The sequence below is a fragment of the Papaver somniferum genome, chromosome 7 (genome assembly GCF_003573695.1).
Source record: "Papaver somniferum cultivar HN1 chromosome 7, ASM357369v1, whole genome shotgun sequence".
Classification (NCBI taxonomy): Eukaryota; Viridiplantae; Streptophyta; class Magnoliopsida; order Ranunculales; family Papaveraceae; genus Papaver; species Papaver somniferum.
The window spans coordinates 254,976,795-255,003,924 of NC_039364.1; the positions used below are offsets into that span (position 1 = coordinate 254,976,795).

Here is a 27,130-nt window from a genome sequence, read left to right on the forward strand (position 1 = left end):
GAATCCAACGTATTTCAGCTGCGATCACCATGGAGTAGCAAAATATAAAGAAACATAAAATTTCACTAAAAACTACCTACCGGATTATATACAAAAAATTCACTATATACATAAAGTCTAAAGAGTTGAGGATCAACCCAAAAGACAAAATGTTGAAATATATACAGTTTCAAAACACTAAAATTGGACTTAAATGGGAGTGAAAGTGAAAAACCGAATGAGTCACCCCTAAACCTGAATTTTTCAACAGATTTATTTTTAAGCACAAAATCTAGCAATTTTGGGGGTTCGGGATTCACCAGGTCTAACTCAAAATGGACTTTTTGCGAGATGGGCAAAGAAATGTATTCCAATTGTGGCTCCTTAAAAGAATTGTATTTTGATGCAAAATAGTCCAAAAGGACTTGGGAGGCACACAGTTCCAATCCTAGGTTGGGATATTTCAGAAAAGTTGGTTTAAAAGTTTTGTTACAAACCAAATCTAGGTTGGGTGGAATAATCTCAATATGCGATTTAGGTAAGAAAGTTGGTACTTCTAAGTTATTTTCATGGATAAGATCAATAGTACCAACACATACTTCCCCTAAATCATAAATTGGTAAATCATGCTCACATTCATCGAACAAAACATCAAGACCTAAATCGGTATCATGATTGTCCGTAGTACTCAAATCAACATCGGAAGAAATAACATTTTGTGACTTGGGCAAGGAATCAGACACATCAAATTTGTTTTCATGCATATTAACATTAGTGTCTACAGAAGATTCAACTATTCCTATGTCATGCTCATCTTCTAAGAACAATTGTACAAGTACCATATCAATATCAAAATCATATGATTTGCTATGAGTATTAGAAGAAACAACATTCATGAAGGTCGAGGGCGAGAAGCCATATGTTATTGAACCAAAAGGTTCCAAAATATTTTCATGTTCTTCTAACATAACATCATTATCATCATAATCTTTATAATCTTCATCATGGTAACATGCATATTGGTCCTCATTAACAGTGGTGGTGTCATTAGTCGATTCATGTTCCTCTAAATTAGGTTCATATTCAACATCATTTACATGAATGAGACTAGACACTTCATTAGGGACAACATACATTTCCTCATGACTTTCCTCCTTTTGTAGGTGAAGCAAAATCTGATCTAAATATGCCTGAATTCGTGATGTAGATCTAGCAAAGTTTTGCTCACTGAGTCTGAAAGCTTCTGTGGTGGAGTCTAAATTCATGGGAGTACAAAATTCTTCATGTTCAAATTGTGGTGAACGGTACATGTGTGCATGGTCATTAGGGTTTATAAAAGATTGATCGCAACCCTCAAAGGATTGATTATGGTCCCAATGACTACCAGCCTCACAATTTGTGGGCATTTCATAATTTGGATTTTCATGGGATTCTCTAAATTGCCTATAATCATGCAAAATATAGCAATATTTATCAGGGTGGTCTAAACCACCACATAAGGTACATGCATAGATTTCAGGTCGTCTATGTGAACTAGATGCTACAGATTTCTCATGTGTTTGCATTTCTAAAGCAGTGATCCGAGCCTCTAACTGATTCACAAGTGACGAATGTGTGAGTTGGATATTGTCTAGATGTTCATTTTCACTCAATGGTGGATGATACATGTGTGAATAGTCATTAGGGTTTGCATATTGAGGTTCATGACCTACAGAAGGTCCATAATAATAATCCCTATAATTATTGACATCATGGTCTGTGGGAGGCTCATAAGGTGAATCTTGCCCGTAAGCTTCTCTAATAGATTTATTCCCAGTGGCAGACCAAAATCCAGACATGTTATGTTTATCAAACAATCACACAATTCAAAAAGAGAAATAAGGCCCACACTTTTCAGTTATGGGTTTCAAAAATTTGGTTTTTAGGCTTTAAAGGTAAAACCTATTTGGGATTTTTGGTTAAAAAGAGGGAGAAAAATTTTGGTTTTTGAATGGGAGAAAACTTTTGGTTTTAATTGGGAGATAAAAAGAAAAATTTGGTTTTTAATATTGGGAGAAAAACTTTGGTTTTAAAATTGGGAGCAAGCCCACATTGGTGGAACAAGAATTTGGTTTTGAGTTGGGAGAAAAATTTGGTTTTGTTGTTAGGAGCAACCCCACATTGGTGGGAGAATTATGCTGCCCAAAAGGAAGTTTTGAACAGGCCCAACTGTTGGGTTGGAAGTTGGTTTGAAATTTTTTTAACTTTTGAAGCTTGAGCCAAGCCCAACAGTTTGATTTATGAAGCCCAGCTGTTGGGTTTTGAAAATTTGAAAATTTTAAAGATTGTCAAAGTTATAAGCCTAAACAGAAATGTTTAAAAACAAACAAGCCCACAAGTAATAGAGATTACAAGCCCTCAAGAAATTAAATTACAAACCCAACAGAAAATGGAAGCCCACAAGTTGGGTTCTCTTAATGGGTTTAGGCTTACCTATTTTTTTGGAGGGAAGCCCAGTTGGGCTTTGGTCCCTTTGTGTTTGTTGCAAAAGCCCAGTTGGGCTTTGGATCTTCCTAAGCTTTTGTTGAAGCCCAGTTGGGCTTGGTTCAATCTTCACTCCAACTTGTGCAGCCCAGTTAGGCTTGGTAGTTCTTTTGTTTCACATTGCACAGCCTAACAGAAGAGAAGTAGAAACCCAGCAGCAGAGGGGCAGCACCAACAGTCCTAGCTTCACCAGCAACAACAGCTTGGTGACAAGCCCAGCCCAGCAGCTTCAAAGTCTTCAATCATCTCACAACAGAGCACCAATGGTACCTGTAAGTGAAAAACAAGGATTGTCAGAGCACCATCTTCTCCTTGTAGGAAGACTCAAGGATTTTTATCAGCAAGTGATGCAAAACTACAAGACTATGCAGCTAAGAATATGAGATGCAGGTGCAGCTACAGATGAGAAACTAAAATGCACTTACAGGAAAAACAGCAAATATGCTTACACTAAATGCACAGTAAGTTAACTAAGATGTAAGTAAAGAAAAACTAAGATGAACAGCAAGGAAAACAGAAAACAGCAAAGCAAGATACACAAAGCTTCAACCACACAGCAGCCAAGTCCCCGGCAGCGGCGCCAAAAACTTGGTAGCAAAAGGATTGAACCTAAAACTACAATGAATTAACCTACCTGCAAGTATAAAATATATAAATCAGCAAGTGTGAAAATAAGGGGAAGTCCACAGGGACTTGGTGTGTGTAGTTGAATCTAGGCTTTTTCTTAACTGATTTCAGAGAATTTTGGGCAGTGATTGAAAGCAAAAAGCACAGCAGTGCAAAGCAGTGTGTAAAGGAACAAAGATAAGACAATGGAAGAAATGTGCAATGTTTAATAAACAAGAGCATGAATGAACTAAGGGTGTAAACAGTGAGAATGAGGGAACTAAGGTTATCAAATCCACCTCTAACCTACACTTTGCGTTGAACTGATTACACTACTCTTGTCCTTATAACAGATAAGGGTTGAGATTCTAGTCTGCCCTACATCTAAGGTGTTTCCCCACTAGAAAGATTAATCACAACTAAAACATTTCTCCAAAGTACTAACTGTCTAGGTAAAGCACAACTAGTCTAAGGATCAATGATAATCTAGTTTAGCATGAGTTGTAGCTTTATCAACATAGTATGAGCCTAACTACAATGCATACATGGCATACATTGTAAGAGTAAAATGCTAATGTACTAGGTTAATTCTTTCATGGGCATTTTTAACAATCAAGAGCAATACTATCAGAGTGCAATGCACAGTAGCAGATTAGAGTTTCATTGAAACCTTAGCAAGCAAATTTAAACATGCTAAACATAGTTAACAATTGCAATGAAATTTTCAATGAACTTAAGATTGAACAAAAGTTATCAGTGGAGGGCACTGGCTATTCCAGGCCTCTAGGGTTGAGCTATGTCTAACCTAGGCATACCCACACACACACAATACCATGTTCTATTTATACCCAAAATTAGGGTTCATAACAGTTTCCCCCAAAATTCCCAAATTAGGGTTTACATTGAAAATTAAAATTAAAGCTCACCCGTCTCTGCTTTTGTTGTCTCCCCCTCGATCCATGTCTTGTCTTCCTTCTCTGCTACTCCTCCTGCTCCAATTGTCTCTTACATCGCCTCTGCTACAAACCCTAGTTCTCTCTTTCTTGGTTGTAGCGTCTTTGCGAGAAGCTAAAACTAAGCTAGAGAGAGTCTAGGGTTTAGGGTTAGTCTGCTGTGTTGTCGGGTGAAGGTAGTGATGGTGAAGATCGAGAAGAAGGGGAAGAATGGTGTTGCAGGTCTGTTGGTCGGGGAAGAAGGAGAAATTTGGGAAGAATAGGAGAAGAAGGAGAGAAGAAGTCGATGGTTTTGGGAGAAGATATTTGGTGCTAGGGTGTTGAGCGGGTGTATCAAAATTTGATGATCGACGATGAAAAGCGTAGGATGAAAAGGTGATGGAGTGATCCAACGACGCGATGGAATGGATGTGGAGCGACCGTTGGATGATGAGATAATCAAAATTGACGGCGAAGATCGGGGTTAGGTGCTATGATGTTAGACAAGGACTTCAGAGTTCTATGTACTCTGATGAAGAGACCGTTGGATGATGGAATGGATCCAATCTGACGGCTAAAGAGAGAAGCGGGTTTGGGCTTGGGTTTTAGGATATGGAAATGGGTTTGAGTTTGGGAAATGGGTTTGGGCTTGGACAATTATGAGCCCACTTTTTCTTTAAGAACAAATTCTTCCTTGTTAAGCCCATTTTTATCCTTGAGTCTTCCATACCACAATCTCCACTTATTTTCCGCTAGAGTTTCCGTTGGCTTTCTCCCGTGTCTTTGCTCTTTTCGCTCCGCAACTCATCCAAGTCTTTATTTGGTATCTAAAAATGCAAAATTAATTAATAAAAGATATTTATCCTTGAGGAGAGTAAAATACAAAATTCATTGCAAAAAGGGAATTTATGGTATGCAAAAAGGGATAAGTTCCAATAAAATGGTAGGAAAATAATGCAATATTTGGCACCTATCAATTGCCTCCTCTGAACCAGCCGTTAATTAATTAATATAAATCGATTTTTTTCTTTTTTAATTTTATTTAAATCTTAAAAACAGTAACAAGATATTTAACATTACCTGAAAGTGGAAATTTCTGAGTAACCCAGATTTGGTTCATCTCTCTTCCATCAGCCCATCATTAAGATGGAATATATATGTAGCCCAATATGTAAGATCAATGGCTAAGAACAATAGTTTAGATTAGATTTAGTTTTTAATGTTTGAGTATTGACTGATTTAACCTTAATTAGTTAGGAATTGTTAACATAAATATTCAAAAGTAGAAATTGACGTTTAGTCCCATTTTTGTTGGGCTTTAGACTATTTAGTCCTGTCACCTAAGGCCTTATACGGGTAGATCCTAATTTACCAAATCTGCAACGGGTTAATCCTTTTCTTAACAATTTAGTCCAAATCAATTTTTTTAGTTTTCAAAAATGACCCTACTATAAAACACTGAAGCCGTAATTTGTTCTTTCATTTCACAATTCTTCTTCTCTTACTGCAAATTTGATTCCGAGAATGAATATGAACAAGCGGAGCTTAATTCAAAAAATCGTAAATTCGAGTTTATAGAGAAGCTAACTTCATTCAATTTCCATCTTCAAGATTCGGCTCACAAGCTTGATTCCATACATCATCGACATCTGTTGTTGAAGAATTGGCTTGAAATTGATGCGGGAGATCGATAAAATCACTAACAACAATTGAATCTTACGATTCATCAATAAAAATATTAAAAAGATAAGTTAAATCGCTTTTCAATCTTTTATTTTCGATCATAACAATTAAATCTATTGTTTCAAAAATAAATCTTTGAAGTTTTTAGGGTTCTTGAAAATTAGTAGCATTGCTTGACAGAAATGTTGTTCATTGGAAATTTGAAATAACCAGTGTTAATTATTCTAATTGAGTGATTGTTGATGTAATACACCTACCAATTAAAAATAGATGATTAGATTTTAAACCCCCTAAGTAGGGTTCTTTGGTCTATTCTAGGGCTTGAAATTTTAGGATTTCAAGTATAATGACAACATTGGTGATTGATGTATCATCTTCAGCCGGAGCTTAAGGAAAAGTCCCTTGTCTTTTTTTTGTGGCACATTTAGAGATTTAAATTTGTGAAACCCAAAAAATTCTTTTTCTTTTGAAACATTTGCTTCTTGCTCTACTTAAATCTTATATCATATTGCTTGGGTGTTGATCATCTAGGATTCTGTCTAAAGCTCCTTGTCTTTAGCAATGAATTAATTAGGAAGTGTGTGAAATGTCCGAGTATTCTCATTTGATTATCTGTCCAATGCCTCGTTTGATATATAAACAAATGTCCAATGTCAATGTTTTATGATGCTTATGCATTTCTGTCCATATATTACATATCAACAGTTGCTTTAGGTTGAAATACTGTATACTCTCTGGTCTAAAGTCTCTCATGTTACTCAAAAATAAATGATTGTTGATTATGAAGATTCGGTGAAATTGAAATTATCTATTTGATACTCATATATGTATAGACACTAGGAGATGTGGATTGAAAATCTGAAACATATTAAAACTTCTACTTGCATGCAAACAATAATTAGGAGATAATGAAAAAGATTAGCAGTGATGAAATGATACAATCTGGCGCACATGTGAAAAAGTGACTCCATAAGCTTATTTTTTCATAAGTAACTAGGGTGTACAAATTGGTGCACATGAGAAATAAATTGACTTGATAAGTTTATACTGCATACATGCCTAGGAGTACAAACTGGTGCAATATATGAAAACTAAAGGAGGACTAAAGTTTAGAACTGCTAAGACAGCAGAATGAATTATAAAACTTTCTGGGGATTTTTTTTTTATTTGAAAGAAATGATCTTTAGGTAATAGAATTTTGGAGGTCACCAATGTACACCTGCTATTGTTAACGTGTACATAAATGTACACCTGCTGTTTAACGTCTACAGAAATGTACACGTGTTGATTTTGATGTGTATATAGTTAAAGCACGTGCTGAATTTTTGAAACTTCTAGGTTTGAAAGATACTACTCGATCCCCTTCTTGATTTTAATGTACACCTGTTGAGTTTAATGTATATATAGTTTCCAATCGCTGGAGATGCAGACTCTATGATCGTCGTTACTATGACAGAGGCATGGTAGCGGAGCTGAGCTAGAAAATACAATGGATGTTGCTTCCACTAATATAATGCGTGTCAAAAGAACCGAGGTATATATATATCCTGTTTTTCATCTTACTGTATCTGTTTGGAGCTATACAATTGGTGTTCATGTAAATTACCTAGTTATTGGCGAAACTGTAGTATTCTTGTTTGAATAGGCCATGCAAGTTAAGGAACGACATATGTTTTTCCCTGTAGGCCTATCTTTCTCATGCACAAATTCAAGAGTTTCTTCACTTGGATAAACAAATCATGCTACTATATAGTGTACCTTTATCAGACTATTTAAAGACAATATATTAATTATCTCCAACTGTGCACACTTGTCCAGATTGCTAGGCTATTACACATGACTCATCCTTGTGCGCATGTATAATAGTTAACTTAATTTACGTATTATCAATCTCCCATCTAAGATTTTATTAAGCCTATCTTGCCTTTCTGCATATTTCTATTGATGATTCGTCATAAGTTGTGCAAACAAAAGAAAGGAGAAAACTTGGATGAAACTAGAAAAAATAGAAGCTTCGAAATGTGGATTTAACTAGCTCTCAATGAAGTTTCCATGGTTGTGGTGTCTGTGAACTTTCCATTTTTACAATGCCTTCATGTAGTCGCAAATTTCGGTTAAATCATATTACCGTTCATTTAGCACCTAGGGCAGCAGACGAGATTTTATATAGGTCACTATTTGTGGACTTGTTAAATTTGTCCTTCTGACTATGGATATTGTCTTTGTTAGTTGTTGCTAAGTATAGGAACCCATTAAATTAGGGTGTACAAACTAGTGCACATGTGAATAACTAAGGTGTACATAATTGTACACTAATTGGTTCTTAATGTGTACATAATTGTACACCTATTGTATATGTTTTTCTCTGTCTATATGTGCTTGTTCTGTTTTACATGTACTTAATTTTTGTTCGATTGTAGCTGTATTGTTGATAATTTGTAATTGTGTTCTCTTTGTTTCAGGATCCTTTTATCAATGGAGAGAAAGTTCCAGCCGTTAATTTGAGTTTGGCACCGAAGTTTTACCACAAAGAGGTTTCTCTTGAACATTTTAAGAGCTGGAGTATGTTCCAGAGAACTTGGCTCATGTCAGAAGCTACATGAAGGTTTACAAGAAACGTGTAATTCTTAATTACACATACTTTATTCCCATCATTAATTTTGTTTGCATAAAAATACTTGAAGAATTGCTAAAAGCTTGTTGGTCTTAAATACACATACCATATGCCCATCATTTGTTGTTTTTGTATACCGAAGAATTGTCTTTTATCCTTAGCAGTCTAGTTGTTCCGATTCAACTAATTAAGTTCTCCCTGTTTGGTGGTTTCATTTTCATTTTCATTTAAACATGTTGATTATTTAGGTGTACGTACGTAGTTGTACACATGTTATTCAGTTTGAAGTTTAAGAAATTAGGGAAAGCACTAATATGTACATAGTTGTACACTCATATTATGTTATTTAGGTGTGGATAGTTGTTCAAATGTTGATTATTTAGGTGTAAATAGTTGTAAACTAGTAGGATTATATTTTATGTATACATGTATACAAACCAAAAAATTAGGGAAAGAACTGATTGTACATGTGTTGTATTTTCTATAGGTGTGTACAAAAGTTGCACAATATTGTGCTATCTCACTATATGTGCATGTTTTGTGGTGTAAATGTTGGATTTTTATACAATATATATTTTCTTTACAGTTGGAAGTAACACTAGGAAAATTCCGGAATGACTTGACATATTTGAGGGGACACGTTCAAAGAGAAGCAAAACATCATACCCATCGGAAGCAGTGATGGATCCCGTGGCAGTTGAGCAATACGTATATTGTTATGATGATTGATCATTCGTTCTTTTTTTCCAATTGAATCATGACAAAAATTTCATTTGCAATTCATACTTGTATTAATTTTGACCCTGATCTACCTGTAGGCTCGAATGGTGGATATCCAGAAGCAGGCAAGCCAACCTGGATCAGGAGTCGTTTTATCTGGGCGTAAAGATGCAGTTTTTGCTGTGTTGGGACCTGAAAAACGGGGTCGGGTTTGTTGTCTTGTTACTGTGAAGACAAAAGAGTTCTGTGGTGATGACGCATCACCCAGTAAGGTTGCGAAGTTATAAAGTGAAAATGCCTTAGACAGGCTTTGGCAGCTACCAAAGAAGATTTTGAAATGGCTACGAACAGAATTTTGGAACTGGAGACACAATTTTCTACATTGATGAATCTGATGGTAAGTAACAGTTCACCTTTATAGCATGTCTAGTTTTCAATGTGCCTACTAAAATGAGAGTTTTATTTCAATTGGTTTTCAGATGTCAAGGGATCAACTGCAACCAAACCTGAACAGTGAAGGACTTGAGGTATTTGTGCATTATTCCTTTATTAATTGTGCCTGATAAGTTAAAATGGATACGACTCTCTTTACTGCATAATAAGTTTGGAACGGCCGGTGCTAATAATTTGTAGCGTAGATACATATTTTTCAGTTGAGCAAATCTCTGTAGGTTGTTAATAATGTTTAGCTTGGAGTTGCGTAGACCTAGCTTCTATAAGTTGTTATTATAGTGACCACCAAAAACAGTTTGCAAGCGAAGTTCATAGTTAACTCGAGTGATCCACATTCGATGGTGTTTTGTAACAACTTCGGTCGATTTGTTGATGGATTTCTTGGATGGTACGGAATGTGTACAAGTTTGTACACCAATGTGAACTAAGATTTGTGAAAAATGAGAATTATATAGCCATATGAGTACTATTTTTGTAGCTCTCGGAAAGAGTTTTTCGAATATATAAAGTTTACGAATTTTGGATAAACGGTCCAAAAGATAAATTGTTTTTTATTTTTTTTTATATTATTTAAAATTGTTGACATCATCATGAGTCATTTGGACTAAATTGTAAATATTTGGACTAAATTGTAAATTAAAAAGGTTATATATGTATTTTCCTTACTTTAAATAATTTTTGGACTAAATTGTACCTAGTTAATTCGAGATGGACTAATTCGTACTTTTTGACATGTTTTTGGACTAAGCCGTTTTTTTCCCATTCAAAAACAAAAAAGAAAAAAATCCAGTCAACGAAGTTACTACCATACTTCTCGCCAATTATAGTTACTCCATTAACTTTCGGTTAATTAATTAGTTAAACATATTATGGAAATTTAAAGTTCCATGATATCACTTTTCTTCTCTCATGCGTGTTTCTCTTTTTCTCTCACGAGTCCGTTTCTCTAGTTAGAACAACCTGCAATTCTCACCGATTTTTTTTTCCACACTAGATTACGGATACTCCTAATTATGAAGTAGATGACAATATTTGTTCAGATTACACCTTTTTAATTCGTTATTCATATTCATGGAGCTGTTTTCTATTTTCGTGGTATCTAAAATCTCTCTTTTTTTTTTTATGTTCTACCTTGAATATAAATCGGTGATAATTATGATTTTTATAAATATGACCTACGGTGATAAGTGGGGTTTTTCCATTGAAACTTTTACTAATCTATGAAAATTATAATATCATGAATCTCGCATGTGAAAACTTGAGTTTTCATCAGATTTTTCACCAATTTTGGTGATAACTTGAGTTATACTTTTTTACTAATTTGTGAAATATATAATTCTCACCGGTTTCATATAGTGATAATCGGACTTTTTTCTCGGGTGATAATTAAAGTCTTAATTGGAGTTATTTTAGGTAAGTGATTTTTTTTCCGAAAAATAATTCGACGAGAGAATAATTTGGGAAAGGTTTTTAAGCGAGTGATTTCAGGTAAGTTAAGTTATTTAGGTAGAGCTTTTTTAGCCCGGCGAGATTGGGGTATACCCAAATTAATTGGGGTATACCCAATAAGACAAAAGATGGTCATTTTGAAGTAAAACCAAGCCACCCCTTAACCTTGTATTTTCTAATTGGCTAATATGTCCTTGTTTAATTAACACTAAAAATTCTTATTAGCTTAATTAATTGAGTTTAGACTGATTAATTGAGTAGATTAAAACTTATGAATTTAAGTTATGAAATTTTATTTTTGATTGAATTCATGTGGGAAGATTTTTGATGAAAAGAATTTTTTTGAGAATTTTTTCAACGAAAATGAAAACATACTACCCGAACACTTCTAAAAATGGGATTGCAAAGATGATGTGTGAAATCATACTCAAAATTAAAGAAGAAATCAACGATTTCAGTTCTGAAACTATGAAAAGTCGGCAGGGTCGACGATGAAGAACATGCCGGAAACTTATGGCCGGCAAGGTCTACGGATGAAGAACATGCCGACAACTTATGGTCGACAAGGTCTACGGATGAAGAACATGCCGACTCTATTATTTTTGTCACACAGGAGGCTGTCGAAATGTTTCACTAGTCGGCATCTTATTGATTTTTTACCATGCTGGCTACCTTGTTGTCGGCAAGGTCGTCAAAAAATACCTTGCCGACTATAGGATTGTTGACATACAGAGAAAGGTGTTGCAAATGCATGATAAGTCGGCAAGGTATTAACTTCATAACCTGCCGACTGAAATATAGTCTGCAAGGTACAAGGATGAATACCAAGTCGACCCTGTAAAATACTAATTTCAGAGATGAAAAGTCGGCAAGTTCGCAAAAAAACACCCTGCCGACTGAAACTAGTCGGCAAGTTCGACAAGCAAATACCCTGCCGTCTTTTGAATCATATAGGGTTTGAGATTGGGTATGATTTCATACCCAATCTCAAACCGCGTATAAATGTATAAGCGATTTGAGATTGGGTCATACCCAATCTCAAATCCCGTAGACAATTTTTTTTTTTTTGGTTTCGTTTGATTTTTGATTTTTGATGGATTTTTGATTCATCACATTTCGATTGAGTTTTGATTGAGTTTTGAAAAAAAATTGGGTCACAGTCGGCAAGGTATAGATAGTAAGGGTGATTTGGTATTTTAGCATCTTTTTGACACCCCTTAGCACACTACTTTGAATGGGAACAAAATGAATATATCCCAATTAGTTTGGGTATACCCCAATCAAGCCAGGTTTTTTAGGGATTAGATTTAACCTTTTTCAAAATAGTGGGTTATTTAACCTTTTTCAAAATAGTGGGTTATTTAACAAGAGCTTTTTTAGGGATCAGATTTGACTGTCTTTTTTTAAATTAATTAATTTCTTTAATTAGTTAAAAGGTTATTTTTGGAATCAAATCATATTATATCTAATTATGGGTTCTCAATATATAGAACTTTATTGATGGGTTGTTGATATACAAAAATACAAAATTGGAGACGGATTGATTAAATTATTTAAGACGAAAAAATTTGAGATTTCAGTAGTAGGCAGAAAAGTTTTAACGGATTAGAGAAAACAAATCTCATTCAAACTACCTACCATGATGACCGAAGATGAATTATACTGATTTAATTATCTTTTTTGCGAGATTCCAGTGTTAGACCGAAACATGGATTGATTCAATGATTTCAATATTAAACTGTACATGAATCAACAAAAAGACCATAATTGGATCAAGGGAGCAGAAGATATCATTCAAACTACGTACCCTGATTATTTGTTACTTGTTTTAAAATCGTTGTATTTTAGGATAAATATATCTAATTTACCTTTCTTGAATTTCATTTTATTAATGACAAACCCCTAAGTGAATAAACTAGTGATAAGAAAAAACCGATCATATTATTTCTACCAAATAAAAACCGTTTCAAATAAAACTGGGACAAAAACCCCAAGTCAAATGATAATGAACAAATTTAACTTTTTTTATTTTAAAAAAACCCAAATATACCCTTTTATCTTTTCGTCTTCTTCTTCTCTGATTTCTTCTTTCTTCCGTCTCCTTCTCCCACCACCTTCATCACCAACAGCAATAGTGGATCTCCACGAGAAGAACGGCGCTGATTCAAGAGATGAAGAATTCGAGAGACCTTTTCTCTCAATCATTAGTTCATTCATTTCCCAAAAACTGAGAAAAGAAAGAGAAAGCAGCAGCCGCTGCTGTTAAATCCGAGAGACCGGATTGAGACGCTGATTGAGAAATTGAGAAGGAAATAAGATTTGAGATGATGTTCATAGAGCGTAGAGAGGAAGAATCAGCAAAAAACTGTTGCTAGAATTTATTGAGATCGAGAAACAATGAAGAAATTAGGGTTTATGTTCTGATGCTGAGCTATGGCTGCATTTGATTAAAGAATACAGATAAAGACAGATGGAGAGTTGGGTTTGGTGCTGTTTAAGAAGACCTGTTGCTGTTAATCTCAGAGATGTAGAAGAAATTAATGAAATCAGGGTTTCGATTTGAATCTCAAAACGAAGAACAGGAAGGGAATTGGGTCTGTCGATAAGAGCAGAATCAAACAAGAAATTGGTGATGTTAATCTCAGAAGACTTGTTGGGTTTGGTGAACAAGTTGTTGCTGGTTGGCCTTCTTAGCTTAGTGTTGTTTCTCGTGAAGCTATTCATGGTTGGATTCCTCTTCGTGCTGAAAGTTTCGAGAAATTGAAAAAGGTAAGGGTTTTTTCTTTTTCATTTGTTATTTTGCTACGATTTTTTATTGTTCTTGAATTGCTCATTTCTGGTCTAATTTGTGTCGTTATACATCGGAATGTTGAAGTGGATTAGTACGTCGACAAGGTATTTTTGTATTTGTTCATGTGCTGCAATTATTTGAATACTGCAATTTTCTGACTGTATCTTTAGATTGGACAAGGTACATACAACAGTGTTTTCTGAGAACGAGAGCTTGCAACTGCGAGGATGCTTGCCTTAAAGAAAGTTCGGTTCGATAACTTTGAGACAGAAAGTGTGAGATTTATGTCGCGGGAAGTAATGATTCTCCGCAAACTGGAGGGACTAATTACTTCTAGACTGTCAACTAGTGTATATCTTGTTTTTGAGTACACGGAACATGATATTGCTGGTTTATCATCTTGTCCTGACATCAAGTTCAGCGAATGACAGGTTCGTATATATGGAACTATGGATGTGTGTTCTAGTATTCGGGAATTACCAATGTTAAAGGGTTTGATTTGTTTATGTTGTGTAGGTTAAATGCTATATGCATAAACTACTATCTGTCCTTGAACACTGTCACTCAAGAGGTATAATGCACATAGATATCAAGGGATCCAACCTTCTTGTTAGTGATGATGAAGCTCTGAAGATAGCTTATTTTGGCCTGGAAAATTTTGTTAGTGTCGGGCACATTCAACCATTAACTAGTCGAGTTGTTAGTTTATGGTATCGGCCTCCTGAACTTTTGCTTGGATCCACCAGTTATGGGCAATCTGTTGATCTATGGAGTGTTGGTTGTTTATTCTGTTGATATGCTATGTGTTTGACTCAAAGGGTTCAGGTTACTGATGTGGTTGATTGGGTCTGTGGTGTTGAATACCAACTCGCAGATGGAAGGAAATGGAGTATGATAGGAGCAGTTGTTGTTGCTTAAATGAAAGGGTTGCAGGAAGTGGTTTTAGGCTGATCTCGGAAGCCGAGGAAGGACAGAATTTGCTGGAGAAGGCAGTAAAGAAGTGCAGCAGAAGTTACAGGAAAGTATAAGAGGAAGTGTTGTTGTTGTTGCAACAGAAGTGCAATGCAGGGAAAGAGGTTCAGGTGATGGCAGTGATTGCAGGTCAGCTGAATGAGTTGGCTTTGCTGCAATGTAGAGAAGGAATGAAGCTGGTGATATGCTGTTGTTGTAGAGAATGTGCAAGAAGTCGAGCTGAATTTGCAGAGAATCTTATGTTATAAGCAGTGATAATGGCAGTTACAGAATTGGTCTGTGATTGGGGTTTTGTCGCATACTGTTCAGGCCAGAGTATAAGGAGAAACGAGGGTTTCAGCTACAGATTAGTGAAATTCAGTGAAATAGCTGGACATGGGAAGAGTTAAGAGCTCTCTGAGATGAGATGCAAGATGGATGATTTGATTTGGGTTCAGCTGATTAACGGAAGGATCAACAAGGGAGTAGATGCATGTGCAGTGACTGGTACAGGTGGTGTTAGCTCTAGTGCAGGATTGTGCAGTTGCAGCATTGGTGGTGACTGAGCTAGTCGTGTTACATGTGGTTGTGGTCATGATAACTAGATAAAGATGTTGATGTGTTGGGGTTGCTTACAATTGAGATTTTGAGTACAAGACTGAGCCATGAAATAAGAAAACAAGGTCGTGTGATGGTGGAATTGTAAAAAAAAGAGCAAGGCAGGGAAGCTAATATGATGCTGGTGGAATTTTTGCTGGTGTCTGAGCATCAAGGAAGCAGTATTGTTGTTACCGAGCTGCTGTAACGCAGCAAGACTCTGCAATGTAATGAAGGTGTTGCAGGTAAGAACTGATTGTGCTGATGAGTTCGTGCTGAAGAGAATGAAAGATTGCGGTTGCGAATGTTGCACCTAGAAGACAGAGAAGTTGGTTTTTTGGTGGCAATGGATTGAAGAGGATATGGAGCAATAGTGCACATTTGCACCTGAACTGAAGGGAGATGCCGCTATTGCCGAGAGAAAATGAAGTTGCAGGAACTGAAATGGCACCTGTTAGTGTGATGAAACCAATTATGGTTTCATCTTATTTATGATGAAACCAAAATCGGTTTCATCGTATTTCAACGATGTATTTCTATCCATGAACATGTATAATACCTCTTATAATTCTTCTTGCAGGTGAATTCTCACGAAACCAAGATGAAACCAAAATCGGTTTCATCGTATTTATGATAAAACCAAAATCGGTTTCATCTAATTTTTTGGGTGGTGGTGGGCGGTCGTGGTGCTGGTGGCGGTTCGGCGGATGTTGGCGGTGGTGTGACTGGTAGCGGTGGTGATGAAATGTCAGTATCGGTGGCGTGGTGGTGGGGGGTAGTCGGAGGGAGGCGGGGGGTAGGAGGGGAGACGGTGGGGGGGTGGTGGTCAGAGGGGTGGACGGAGGAAGGGGGGTGTCGCGGGACGTGGTGGTGGTGGGGGCGACGGAGGAGGTGGTCGCGGTGGTGGTGGCGGAGGTGGTCGCGGTGGTGGTCGGCGGGGTCGTGTGGTTGGCGGCGATGGTCGGCGGTGCTGGTCGGCGGCGGTTGTCGGTGGTGGTGGTTGGCGGCGGTGGTCGGCGGTGGTGGTTGGCGAAGGTGGCGCAATGGTAGTTGGCGGCAGTGGTGGCGGCGGCGACGGTTGACGACAGCGGCCGCGGTGGTGGGTGACGACGGTGGTGGTTGATGGCGGTGGTGGTCGGCGGTGGCGCTGTTGCTGGTGGTTTGTTGTTGTTGGTGGTGATAGTATATTTAAAAGTGGGGTTGATTTTTGTTTTTGTTGGGGTGATTTAAATACTAGAAAGGTAGTTTAGGCAGTTTATGATATTTGGGGTTTTTGTATCACTTTTGTTTAGATGGGGTTTTTGTGATGAGGGGTTATAACCCGCGGACCGAAATTAAAATACAAAAACAATTTAACAAATAGTTAGGACAACCAATAAGAATAGTTTGTTTTGTGCACACTCTTTAAAGGAGTGTGCACAAAATTGGACTCTTATCACGCATGTATTTTAATTAACCTTACTAGTTTCCTTTATTCGTTCAACATCCTTGGTTCCCATGGATAATTCCATTGGAATTTGGGCTTAGTCCCCAAGTTCATACGTGGCTTCATGGACTTGGGCCCCCTTTTAGGATACCCTCTATCTAATAATAGGTAGTTATTTTTCATGAATGATTTTTTAGAGACCGTGGTTTTTTTGAGGGGACCATGGTTTTATTAGGCCACCTTCCCTATAGTGATAAGGGGTGTCCTAAAACGTTGAAATGACTAACCTATCCTTAACCTAATTTAATTTAAAACCAACCTAATAACCACCTATATATATATAACCACCACCTCCTCCCACCACCACCGTCCACCACCGCCGATTACCACCACCACCACCTCCGATTATCACCACCACCAACCACTGATTACCACCACCACCGCCTATTTAAGAAATGTAACAACATCAATGCAATCACAATTAAGTTCTGTTACATGTTTTATCGAGTATAAAAGACGCCAGCCGCAACCTGATTTTGCCATGGGACCACTCCGGAGGTATTTTCCAACAAACCTTTCACTTTAATTTGATTTTTATTGCTTCAATCGAATATAAATCATCAAAATAGGGTTTTAGTAGGAGTTACAGAGCCATGTTCGGTTAGGCCGATTTTCCAAAAAACCCTAGTTTACTAACCGAACTTCTTGAAAATGAAGAAAACGAAAAACAGCTCGGTTCTATTGGATTTAAAACTAAGTCACCGAACTCTCTGTTCGGTTGTTTAGCAAAAATTTTTAAAACTACAAAGTAACCGAACTCCACCCTTAGAACCGAAAAAAAAATAAATCCAGTCTAACCGAACTGTGTTGTTGTGGCCACTATCTTGAGTTCCAAAATAACCGAATTTAACCAATAGAGTTCGGTTTTTTCGCAAAAAAATTTAAAACTACAAAGTAACCGAACTTAGCCAATAGAGTTCGGTTGATTCGCAAAAAATACTTTTAACCGAACTCCTTGTATTAGAACAACAGAAGTCCATAAAATCGGTTCCTTCGCAAAATAAAGATATCACCCAACTTTAGTTTACGAAAATAATGAGAAGTCCACAAGTTCGGTTGGTTCGCAAAAATGTTAAGTTTTCTTTGTAACCGAACTCTACCTTTGAAACTTCGTAACCAAACTCTACCTAATTCGCCAAGAAATAAATTTTGTACTAACCGAATGTTTGCCTAATTGCATATATGCATATATAAGCCCAGTTCGGTTGATTCGCAAAATATGTTGAAGTTTGCGAACCAACCAAACTTCTAACACTAGGTTACTTTTAACCTGCAGTTCGGTTGGGAACTTGGTTGCATTGAAGTTTGCGAACTAACCGAACACACAAGATGTACCCAAATAAATTGTTAAGTTCAAAGTTCGGTTACCTACCATTTTATCCTAGGTAACCGAACATTACACTGTACGACCAAAACCTCCATTAACGAGCGAGTTCGGTAACCTGCGTGTTTGGAAAACGTAACCGAACTACACTTTCAGGTGTGTTCGGTTACATGTTCTTGACATATGGTAACCGAACTGTCCCAAATCTACATAAAAAGTTTAATTTTTTGTAAAAGTTTGGAGCAATTCAACCAACATTATCTAAGTTTGAAGCACACCTGGGTACCCAAATACCCTTCCTCCGGTTGTGGTTGGTAAAATCCATCGTTTTTCATGTTTTCCTTCTTCATCTTCTCTAACTTTACTCTCTCAATAATTCTACTTCTTTTAAAAAAAAAACCATCTGATTTTTTTATCTCACTAATTATCTTTAACTAAATCATCTCACTAATCATTACACTAACTATTATTAACACTAACTAATCATCACCCAAAATTAATCAAGAGGGTACTTTAGGTATTAATATAGATATCCAGATAAGGGGTAACCTAGATTTACTTCTAATGTCTTTACCTAAAATAAAACCATGGTCCCCCAAAAGAACCATGGTCCCAAAAAATCGTTCTTTTTCAGGTATCAACCATACGCAACATTCAATCTATGTTCATCTAAAAAAATGGCGATAACACATTGCACTTGATTGGTACTATGTCTGGTTTGTTTACCGCTAAGTCCACATATTCTCTCATTTCTGGAAACCATCACAAGCCGGAGTCTATTCTGTAAATTGCAAGAAATTAGAGTAAATTGTAAGTCATTCCTAGAGTAAAATTGATTGTTTAGGAACTATTTGTTGATGTTTTGCCTTTGAATGCTAAAATAGTTGCTTTCCCTTCTAAGTATGTTGTGCATTATTCTCTTTTTAATTCTGGAATGCCGGAAACTAGTACCCACGTTTTATTGAATGTCATACTACGCGAGACATTTGGTTCAATCTAGGGGTTCTTGCCCTTCATGTACCAATAACTTCTTTTGATGGGGCAAACGTTGGCTTTCTCAGCCTTCGAATATATAAAATCAAATTTATGCCTGCCTTACTTGGTTTATCCGGAAATATAATAGGATGTTGTTTGATAAGATTAACCTAGTATGATAGACTTAGCAAATGAGTTTAGGAAACAACTTCTCCAATGGGATATTAGTTACCAATTAGATGTGAACTAGTACCGTATGGGTAGAAGTTCAAGAAAAAAAATGTTCATTTATGTCATCAATCGCCAATAGTGCATTTCCAAATTGATGCTTCTTTTAAATATGATACAAGTGGTGTGGGGTTGGAATGGAACTTATATAGAATCTGAGAATAATAGGCTTTACAAAAATTTTGTCTCAAGTCTTTATTATTCAAATGGACTAGTAACACCGATATTTCTTCTGGTTATACTTTATCAGTTCTAATATGTATTGAAGGAAAAAAATTCTTCTATAGCATTTTTGATCTAACAGATGTGTGACCGTCATATACAGTATGTTAATAGATATATGTACTTAGATATAATAAATCAAACTAGGTTTTAAAGCACTTGAAAAGTTAAGTAAATCCGAATCTCTTAATCCGAAGTCCAGTACTCGTATATGAAGATGAAGACGAATATACTTTAGGCGATGATGAAACAGTCACAAACCATGTGATGGTAATTTCATTTATCGTCATTCTCTTCCTAATTACATTATAGTAATACCCATACCCCGCCATAACAAGAGCAATGATCAATCATCAACGATCCCTGAGATGATCACAAGCCAATTTTGTAACACAGAGTTCTCCAAATCGTTATTTTTTGTTATTTTATTATAGAAAAACAAAAGGCCAAATCTCTTACACGGATTTCAGTCTAACAAAAATATCCTGCTTAGAACTTACAAGTCTAAAAGCAAGATGTAAAAGATCACAAAAAATAACAAGATTTTGGCCATACCAATAACCAATAAAACATAAAACTATTTCAGAGGCTTAAAGTAGATATATTGAATGCAACAACATTGTGAGTTATCTGAATCACTCGAGGGTGTTTTAATGCGCATTCAGAAGTAAGATACCTTATATTCAAAGTGGAAGCTTCCCGAGCAAAAAGCTGTTGAGCAGTAAACATGAGTCCAGTTGATTGGTCACCAATCCAAACGTACTATTAGTTCATTTCAAAATTTGTTCTTACTGCATTAATCATACAATCGTGTACGTCATCATTTCAGGGAGTCAGGGACACATGCGATATTTTTTTAGTCATATTTCTTCCTTTGGGGGTCTTATTTTCCTGTTTTTGAATTTTAAGGGTCATGGGTTAGCTTGAACTAGGGCTGGAAATATACTTCCGAAATCCGACATCCGTTTCCGAAAATTCGACTTCCTATAGGATTTAATCTGATATATCGGATATCGGATTTCAGAACCGTCATATTATCAGATTTTTCCTCTTAACCCTGAAAGAATCGAATGAGGGTCATTCCATTAGGTTAATATCCGACATCCTATAGCCTAGGGGTGTAATTTTAATTTCCAACCCCCAAGTATTAGATGTCGAGAATTACTCTTCGAGTCTTTGGTCTCTTTGTATTTTTTTTTCTCATTCTTAACAGAAAGAGATTGATAGATCAAGAAAATGATGGAGTCATAGAGAGGGTTTGATCAAGAGATAGGTATATAGAGATCGATATATTCAAAAGGAGGGTTTGACTGGAATCCAAAGACTAAGAGAAATATTGAATCATGACTCGTGAGTTAGATCTATAGATGGTGATGTTTTGATTTTGGTCAGAGATTCTCAGAGAAGATTAGTTTTTCATTCAGAAAACAAGTATGTAATCTAAATGACTAAACCCTTTGTTTATTTTTGTTAAAATCAACTCATCGTTGATGTTTATAAAATTAGGGTTTGAGAATCTGAAATTAAGAATTTCGAAATTAGGTTTTCATTTTTTACACAAATCTATTGCAGCTTGCCTAGTGTTTGATTGTTGTTGTGAAGCATGAAATTGACATGATTATTAATCTATTATGTAGATTTGTGTTTTATGTTTGATGCAAGCAAGGGAAAGTTGGTCATGTTAGATTTAACAATTTGATAAATGGGTTTATCAATTTGAGTACTTGATTTCTTTGTACAATGAAATTAGGGTGTTACTGTTAATTTGTAATAGTTGCTTGAATATCTGTTTAGAAGGATGTATGTAGACAATTTGTTGAGTTAAGTGATTGTAGCCTGGAATTTTTAGATTAGTCAGTTGGTAGGGTATGCTGCTTGAAACAAAGCATGGTGAAATGTTTGAGATATAGAGAAACAGAAACAAAGCATGCTTTGAACAATTATGTTTTATAGTTTATGTTCTCATCATCTCAGTTTATAGTTTTCTTAAAGTAGTGGTGTTTTGACAAATTTGTGTGCGCTGATGAAAAATCATATTTTCACATATTAAATTGAATTAGAAGATGATACTTTCGCAGTTGATGTTACAAAATGGAACCATAATATGAGGTTGATGCTTTGAACACATTCTTAAGGGTGCTATTAGGTGGAGCCATGTGTTGAAACTTGCACGTTTTTCCTTTTCTGCTTTTCATGTTCCATATATGTTCTGTCTTTTTATATCCAAATTTGAAAGCTAAGTTTGTATGTATGATTGTTTGGTCATCTAATACTTGGTTCATGTTGTTCTCAGAATGTCTCAAAGTCAAGAGCATCCAATAGAGTTGGAACTTCAAGCAGTCAACCAAATTCTGAATAACCAGAACAAGAAGATCAAAGTGTTGAATGTTCAACAATTTCTTCAACAACACCTTCTTGCGTACAACAAGGTCACCGACATGGGATGAATTCACTAGGAAAATTACTGTAATGCCTGTAAAAGGGAAGCCAGATAAGGAAGAGGCTGTCCTTATGGGTGAATGTCATCATTGTAAAAGGTTGATACCTGCTTGTAGTGAACAAGGAACTACCCGCTTGTCTCAACATCTAAAAACCTGCCACGAGAAGCCTGAAAACAAGCCAGGACGGATTAAGATTACCACTGCACTTCAAAAAGGAGGTAATAACCAAGTTAAATTACTTAATTGGAAGTATGATCCCATGGTTATTAGGAATTGCCTTGATAAAATGATTGCTAAGCATGATTACCCTCTTAACATGGTTGAGCATTTCTACTTTATAGAGTTTGTTAAGTCTTTGAACCCTGCTGCTAAAATTCCATGTAGAGCAGATGTATTGAGGTGTTATGCTGAAATGAAAGATGATTGCAATTACAATTAGAGAATTTGACTTCCAAATGTAGTCTTACAACTGATATGTGGACTGCCAAACACACTAAAGATGGTTATTATTGTGTTACATGTCATTTTATAGATGATGAGTGGAATTTGACTGCCAAAACCTTAGCTTACATTATAGTTCCATCACCACATACAAGAGATGCTCTCTCAGATTTTATCAAAACTTGCACTTTGGAATGAAACATAGATAGGAAAATTTTCGCTTTGACTGTTGATTATGCTCCAGCTAATGGTGTTATGATGATAAATCTTATTAGTTGGATAGATGGTAAGAATTGTTTGTTGCTTGGAGGAAAAATATTTCACATGAGGTGTAGCAACCACATACTGCATTTGATTATATTGTATGTCATGAAAGCAGATGCTGGGTTTATAGAGGGTATTAGAGATTGTGTTAAATATGTAAAATCTTCACAAGCTAGGAAAGAGAAATTTGAAACAGCATTGGCACAATGTAGATTGTCTGGAAAATCAGTTAGTTTAGACGTAGACACAAGATGGAATTCCACTTTTCTGATGCTTAAGAATGTCATTGCACTTCAAGAGGGTTTTGAAAAGACTTAATGAGTTTGATTCTGATTTCGATATTCTTCCATCTAGACAGCAGTGGGAACAAGGAATATAAATTTTTAAATGTTTAGAAGTTTTTAATGATGTTCAACTCAGTTTGTAGGGATTAAGTATCCAACTGCAAATCTGTATTACATTGGGGTTTATGAAATTAACAAATGCATCAAAAATTGGGAAGATAGTGAGTTTGACTATATCAAAGAAATGGGTTTGAAAAAAAGAGAAAAGTTTTATGCATATTGGAGTGAAAGTAATAATTTAATTATGAGCATTGAAGTGGTTTTAAATCCAGGGTATAAGGCAAAATGGGCAAGGTACACATATAAGAGGATTTATGGAGAAGATAACTATGCAGATAAATATGAGAAATTAAAAATAGACTTCACCCGAATTTTCAATGCATATGAATCTTAAAACAACACTTCACCTCCTGCTTTCTTTAGCAACTCTGTCTCTCGCATGGATGTAAGAAGCTCAGGCACAACTAACCCAAATTATACTGATTTTATGTTGGAAAATGATGAATGTGATGTTCAAAAGTCTGAGTTAGAGAAGTACTTATAAGAACCAATTCTTCCAACCATGTCAGCCCAGGATGAATTGAACTTTGATATATTGGTTTGGTGGAATCTAAGTGGCCCTAAGTACTCAACTCTGGCAAAGATAACAACAGATGTGTTGTTTGTTCCAGTGACCAGTGTGGCATCAGAGTCCATGTTCAGCGATGGTGGAAGGGTTCTAACAAAACACAGAACTTCATTAGCTCCAGATTTAGTCCAAGCATTGTTATGCTTAAGTGATTGGCTTCCATACTTCTTTGATGCAGGTAAATCTTCTTTTCTTTTCCTTACTTCTTTTCCTTTGCTTTTCTTTGATTAAATCTAGAAAGTACAACCAAGCATGACTGCATTTAACACCGATAACTTGCAAGGAAATAAATTTAGAAGATAATTTTGCTCACATTAAGACACACAAGTCTAACATTCTAATTTTGCTAATGTAATGTCTGATGAAAACACTTTCTCATCTGACTCAATTGATTACATTCATATCATTACGTCTTTCGTCTGGTTTTGTTAATGCTGCTTGAATCCCTGAGTCATTCCCCTCTATGATATTTTTTCCTTTGTCTATATTTTTCTTTTGCTGCAATTTTGGTTTTGTTAATGCTGCAATTTGGTTTCTATGCCGCAATTCCACTTATTTGGTTTGGAGTATAAGATATCACTGATTCTACAAATGAATGCTTGGTGTAAGTACTTTGCACCCTTCACTGCAAGTTACAAAGGAACTCAACCATATATTTAACCAAGTTCTGAAAGTAGCTAATTCAAAGCATTTGTTACAGGGACTTTAGAATATAAGCAATGTTATCAGTCTGCATCACCATGTTTATATGTTTTTCTTTCTAAGTGATTGTTTGTGAATACAGATATGAACTAAAGTTGATGCAATGGTGCAACATGCAACCAGGTAGCCAAGGAAGATCATACTAGCCTGTTGACATTGTTGTTAAGTCTGTTACAAGAAGACATTGTTTTTTATTTTTTTGTACTTTAGTTTGCAGACTGTTTGGGTGTTTGTAGTTTGTTTTTCATGTGTGATGTGACTGAGAGCATGGGAATAGTGTTTGTGTGGTTTGTCTTTCAGTTACAGTGAAGTTACCGAACATTTTGAAACAAAAACTCTGTTAAATTTCAACATTTACTTCTGTTCCCAGAAACTAAGATTTTATCGGATAAAATTCCGATATCCGATAGCTTATCCTTAACCTTATCGATATGGAATTTTTGGCTTCCGCCGGATATCCGATAATCCTTAACCTTATCGGTACTGCCAATATCCGGCGGATATTTATCCGCTGCCAGCCCTAGCTTGAACGATTACTGTTTTTTTTTTTCTTTAATTTCAACTAGATATCGATAAAAGATCATCCATGAATCAAACAAATAAAAATTGGAACTTGAAAGAAAACAAAGCTTCACATTGTTAAGTTAACTATTATGTTTAATATGTGGGTTAGATGACATCACAGCTGTGACGAATCTGCTAGTCTAAAAACGATGTACCACTGCAAAATATTTTCGGATAATTCAGTAAAGATTTTTGTTATAGGCAAAGCAAAAATGAATTCGAGGAGAACAAAAATAGTGGTCGACTCGTTAACCAGGCTGATTCGTATAGTGAGTCAAATATTGTTTTTGTTAGGACCAAAATATCCCTCCATCTAAACGCACCCAGTAAGCCAACCTATCTGATTGCCAAGGTCTGATCAGAAGGAAAACCAAGCAAATAAAATCAAAGTTATACATGTTTATGATCGCAATAAAATCACCATTAAACAATAAAATCACCATTAAACAATAACTGTGGTTTATAACTCTTCTATTGCAACATCACCAAGATTTCAACATTTCTCCCTTGAAATTTGAATTCCTCCAAATTGGTAGTAGGTAATGAATATCCATATTTTGAAGGTTTTGAAGATAATATGATTAACAGTTAACACTAACTTTATGATCATTTACCACCACCAACATAACTGTTTGATCATTTATTACCAGTGTACCACCAATATAGCCATACGTGATTATGCCTTGGGACGTTAGTTTTTAAGTCACGTCAAATACAACACGGTGAAATCAACATTTCATTATTTTTGTATAAACGTGAAGGAATTCCTCTTCGTGATCATTTGAAACACAATGAGCAATTGTGCTCACCTCTATTTCTGTGAAGGGAAGCATCAAAAACTTCTTGTTTACCTTGTTTCCAATTCACGTTTAGGTTTGTACGATATATAGATTTGGCTGACACAAACGTAAATTAGGGTTTGGGTTTGAAGGAAGGAGGAGTTCTGATTTCTAAAATTTGTAATATCGGTTATGTTTCGTTCATGACTCATGAGCATGTGAGGGGAACGTGTGTCGATAAGGGTATTATTGTCTGAGTCAACACTCAATGTATGAGTCTCCCTAGTTAACGAGTAGAATACGGTTTTCACTCTCCTCGAATCATTTTTTGCTCTCCCTCAGACAAAAATTTGGAGTGAAAAGTTATAAAAACACGAACTTGTGAGAAGATAAAGACCGGGACTCATTTCTCACTATCAATGACCTTTTCTCCGCTAAAGCTCGGCCATTACAACTGGAAAACGTGTTTTTATGTACAACAATAATCAGGCGAGCTAGGCGGCCGCCTAGGGCCCAAAAAGAAAAAGTTTTGTTTATAAGTCAAATGTAACAGTCTTAAGTGTTACTAAATGATTTTTTCACATTTATTAATGTAACATACGCTTGTGGCAATTATAGTTATTACAAATTATTTTGTTACAGATATAAGTATCACTAATTATGTATTGGTTGTGGATTTGTGAGTATTTAGGCCAAATTGAAAGTTTGCAACCGGGAATCTAACCTAAAAAGGCTAGGAAAAAAAATGGATGGTCTTCGGCCGCCAAGCTAAATGAAAATTACTGCTTTAATGGTATAAAATTATCTCCCAAACTAAAACTTTGCCTTCATTGTTGATTTCATTTCACATAAAAAGGCCTCAAAATTCAAGTTCGCCTAGAACACCCCGAAAATGTAATACGACCCCGACAATAATCGCCACTCGCCCGTTCCCGGTACCTCTTAAACATTAATTTTGCTTTCAAGTGTCAGTGTCTAGACCCCCACCACACGCGGTACACTTTTTTTTTTGAACGGCGGTTTTTATTAATGGATTAAATTGCGATACGTGTAGTGCGGTTATGTGTTACCCCATTCCTATCATCTATTACAATATTTGAAATAAAAGATGGGCAGTTGTTGTCCCAAATTCTTGTTGTTGATGTAGTTGAGTTTTGTTGTTGTTGGTCGACCGCATCGTTCGCCAGTTTGTCCGCAGCCATGTTTGCTTCACGATAAGCCTGAGTAATTTGTACATGTGGGATGGTCGTTATTAGTTGCTTAATTTCCTAAATAATTCCTGTAAGGTACCAAGGGAAGATGGTGTTGCTGTTTGTTATTATTTGTACTAAAGCCTGTGAATCTGCCTCAAACCATATATTTTTCCATTGGTGCCTTATTGCTTGTTTTGCTGCTAGTAGGAGTCCCCATGTTTCTGCTGCCAATGCTGTTGTG

General features: G+C 36.0%; 1 protein-coding gene across 1 annotated transcript; it reads left to right on the plus strand.

Moving 5' to 3' along the window:
• The first annotated feature begins 7,212 nt into the window (after nucleotides 1-7,212).
• Nucleotides 7,213-15,086, plus strand: LOC113296387 (cyclin-dependent kinase 9-like). Its single transcript, XM_026544698.1, has 9 exons — nucleotides 7,213-7,257; nucleotides 8,186-8,257; nucleotides 9,156-9,266; nucleotides 9,365-9,454; nucleotides 9,537-9,584; nucleotides 13,654-13,728; nucleotides 14,267-14,524; nucleotides 14,697-14,851; nucleotides 15,032-15,086. The coding sequence occupies exons 1-9, from the start codon at nucleotides 7,213-7,215 to the stop codon at nucleotides 15,084-15,086; spliced, it is 909 nt and encodes a 302-aa protein (XP_026400483.1).
• Nucleotides 15,087-27,130: the final 12,044 nt, after the last annotated feature.

Coding starts and splice junctions, on each gene's coding strand:
- LOC113296387 (XM_026544698.1), top strand. CDS start 7,213: ATGGATGTTGCTTCCACTAATATAATGCGTGTCAAAAGAACCGAG. Junction 9,585..13,653: donor TGAACAGTGAAGGACTTGAG/GTATTTGTGCAT, acceptor TGGCCTTCTTAG/CTTAGTGTTGTTTCTCGTGA. Junction 14,852..15,031: donor GGTGATGGCAGTGATTGCAG/GTCAGCTGAATG, acceptor CATACTGTTCAG/GCCAGAGTATAAGGAGAAAC.